The following is a 3,785-nucleotide window of genomic DNA, read 5'->3' on the forward strand; positions in this document are numbered from 1 at the left end:
GAACGGTTCAAACTCCATTTAAGAAGCCTCAACGACATGAGCTTTCATTAGCGACATTTATTGATGGTGCTAGATCAATATCGGGAGATCCGGCACTACGTTTGAGCATCCCAAGAGTATACTCGGGCTGCCACGTGGCCCTTTCTACGGTCACACTTCTTGAAATTGATATACCAGCTCTAATGATGTAGTTGGCAAGGAGCTGGACAAGACGACAATTGTACCCAAGCGGAACGAAAAAGGCAACGTAAAGACTCAAGATGACGAAGAGGGTAGTGATTCCGATGATCAAGGTGACCACGGCAATCCAAGTGCGTTTGCTTGCGGTCACGTAGACCCCCGCCATGAAGGCCACGGACATTGAGGCAAGAGACGTGAGTAGCGGCAGCCTCGCCTTTCCAAGGGCATGAAGCACTGCGTGCGAATCGTTGATCTGTCTCCGGAGAAGGATCACAACTGCAATTATCGAGCTGAACATGGCGACGGTGTTGCGGATCACAAAGACGTTATACATGGGCTTGTTCAGCATCGTGGCCATCCCCGCATTTGGTTCAGAGCCATTATATCCTCCAGGAATCGAAAAGCCGGCAGCGAATGTCATAGCTGCAATGAGCGTCGCCACAACCATACGAGAATTGGCCTCATCCTTTAGTCTATCCAAATCTGGAGGCTCCAAATCTCTTCCCGAGCCTAAGCCTTTTGGCTGGCAAATTGCTTTGTCTTTGCTTCCGGGTGCTCCAATGGACAGTAAGATTGTTCGTGTCAAGGTCTGATCAAGTGATAGATTTAGAATTAGGAAAAATGAAACCTCCTCAAGTGATACATAGACTTGCAAATGCAATTGTTTCTAAGAAAACTATAGAAACTAAATTTCTCTTGGTAACTACCGGGGTAGTTCGAGACACAAATTATCCCTGAATTTTAATTCAATATGCAGTTTGATCTTTGGACTTTTAATTTGTTCAATGTGTTCTTTAGACTTTCGGTGCATGTTCAATTTTATCCCATTACTTTATGAAAATATTCAATGTTGCTCCGAACTAAAATTATTTTCGTCTCCCTCACAAATGAAGTAGCTAAAACAACAAGGGAAAACCAGAGTAGATAACTTATCAACTCATTTATTATAGATCAATACCTGGTGAAGTGGCGCATCGATTTTTCTCAGTTGTTCATCTACAATGTCGAGAGCCGTCAAGTTGCTGTTGTTCACAAGCTTAAGATCCACTCTGTTGTGCAGGGTGAGGGAGAGCAGAACCTCGGGTTGCCACTGCAATGTGGCCACATGGAGAGGCGTATTCCCTTCCTTGTCTTTGGCATTTATAAGCTTCTCAAGCTCGGGATTACCGAGTGTGTACTTCACTATGGAAGCCCTTCCGTACTTTGCCGCGACGTGAAGTATATTCTGCCCTTCCTTAAAGTTCAGCAACTCTTCCGGATCTGGCCAATGCAGAAGCAGCTCCTTGATCGTTTCGAGATGACCCATCTTGGACGCGACATGAATTGGAAGATAGCCCTCCTTGTCATATTCGACAGTGCTCGAAGCGAACTCGTCGACCAAGAATTTGACTCCATCGACGTAATTCACGTATGCCGCCAGATGGAGGGGAGTACCACCTCCGACGTCACTTAAGTGAAATAGCTCTTTCTTCCGCTTGGACATCTCTTTCAGCATTTCTACACCGTTAGAGAACAGCAAATGAATGAATTTTGTGTCGGGCTAATGACCAAGCTCCGACCAATAAATTTACCGGCGGGACAGCCATAAGTACGATCACTGACCTAACCTTTGGTGCATCACGGCTCCGTGAACCGGCGACATGCCTTCCACCCTGGACCACAGGAACTTATCATCCCTATCCACCGCTTCCATCAAAAGCACTAGAATCCCCAAGTCCCCCGTCTCGACCGCCAAGTACAGTGGGCACTTGCGCTCTCTGTTCTCCTCATACACCAAATGCGACCCTCCGTTCAGGAGCAGACGAGTCAACCCATGGTGACTGTTCTTCACAGCCTCGTGCAACGCCGTGTTGCCCGCATCGTTCGCCATGCCCCCGATCCCGTCGCAGTCGAGGAGGAGCTTGGCTGCGTGGATCCTTCCGGCTCTCGCTGCGACGTGGAGCGCCGTGTCCCCCCGGAAGTTCGCCTGGGTGGTGCTCTGCTTGTCGGGGACGACCTCGAGGAGGGCTCGGAGGATGTCGGAGTTCTCGATGCCCGCCGCAACATGGAGCAACGAGTTCCCGGAAGGCCCCTGCATGTCTATGATATCGGACAAAGAGACCCTCTCTTCGGCAGAGTACTTCTCGAGGGCCTCGATGAAGTTATCGACGTCACTTCCTTTCGCGGCAGCTTGTAGCCGCGGATTCACACGCAATTTGAGTTCAGCGGGGCGGTGTGGTTTGTTTAACAACTCAAGCGCTTTCAATCTGGCCCTCCTCTGCTCCCAGATTTCACTATCCTTGATAGTTATACTCACGCGATCGCCATCCATCTTTAGACTCTGGAATTGGAATCTCGCCTCTCCATTGTTGGCTGGAGTTTCTTCTCTCCAAGATTTATAGCACGGCCAGAACTTGGTGGTTTTTTTCTTCTCTAGCTGTGGTGCACATCACGCGGCCTTCTTCGAAAGGGAAATTTCTTATCGCGCCTGAAAATATCCACCACAGTATCAAGCAACGGCCTGCAGTCATATCAGGAACATTTTGCAGACTATTATTATTATTATTTTTGGTAAAGAAAGGGCTTATAGTAATTTGCAGACTATTATTCTACGCGAGTAAATCCAAGAAATCTGTGGGTCCTGCGAAATTGCACTGGGTGACAATCTAACTTTCGGACGATTCGGAAAAACAAATCCGATTTTAGTTGGACCCGACATTGGTGAAATTATCACGTCCTAAAGGAACAACCTACCACTATATTCATGGCGAAGGACATAAGAATCCAAGGGACAAATTATTCAAAAAATTTAAAACTTATTTTATGATCTTCAATTTAATTCTAAACATTTTGATAATTTGTCAGTTTAGTCTCAAGCATTTTAATTGTGCTAATTTAGTTATAAAGTTTTCATGATTTGTTAATTTAATTTTAAATCTTTTAACAATTTACGATTTTTTTCATGATTGATCGTAAATCAATGATCAATATTAGCCGTAAATTGCGCCTCAGAAGCGACGAAGTGATGTTTTGGCGAACTTTAGACAAAGTGGCCACAATAGACTGATAAAGACAAGCGCGGAAAAGAAGGCCCACCTTTGAAAATTAGCATAAAAAAAAAAAAAAAGACACTGGAAGAACCAGACAGAATCATTTGACAGTGACCCCATCACGAGATCATCATTCATCATGTAGCTTTACGTGGCAATAAATTAATCATTAATGCTCATTTCTGTTGCGGGCTCTCTTTTCCCGTACTTCAGCAAATTTCTTTTCATAACTAAAACTCATGAGAAGCGGTCATGTGGATCTTATAGTACTATTACCATTTTCACTTTCATTTTGACTGCAATTCATCACCCCTTAGTTAATAATGAGGAAGACATAAAAATATAATATCTTGTTCACTATCAAGTGAAGGATACATGAGCCTATTCATAAGTTTTACATAAGAACAAAATATTAATTATAATCAATGAGGACCAATTAAGGGAAATATATAGAATCAAAAAGTATCCTAAACATATCTCTAACATCCCTCATCAAACTCATGATGATTTGAAAAATATCAACTTGAATTTGGAGAATAGATTTAGAAAACGCTCGGATGGTTGTATCTAAGTGAA

The 3,785-nt window shown here is 44.1% G+C and overlaps 1 protein-coding gene across 1 annotated transcript; it reads right to left on the reverse strand.

Annotated features, from left to right (window-relative positions):
- Nucleotides 1-2,511, reverse strand: LOC125315906 (protein ACCELERATED CELL DEATH 6-like). The gene is made up of 3 exons (XM_048282197.1): nucleotides 1,783-2,511; nucleotides 1,139-1,677; nucleotides 1-769 (listed from the first exon to the last, which is right to left on the reverse strand). The coding sequence occupies exons 1-3, from the start codon at nucleotides 2,489-2,491 to the stop codon at nucleotides 29-31; spliced, it is 1,989 nt and encodes a 662-aa protein (XP_048138154.1). The 5' UTR covers nucleotides 2,492-2,511; the 3' UTR covers nucleotides 1-28.
- Between the last annotated feature and the right edge of the window lie 1,274 nt (nucleotides 2,512-3,785).

Source organism: Rhodamnia argentea, chromosome 1, assembly GCF_020921035.1.
Source record: "Rhodamnia argentea isolate NSW1041297 chromosome 1, ASM2092103v1, whole genome shotgun sequence".
NCBI classification, from domain to species: Eukaryota; Viridiplantae; Streptophyta; class Magnoliopsida; order Myrtales; family Myrtaceae; genus Rhodamnia; species Rhodamnia argentea.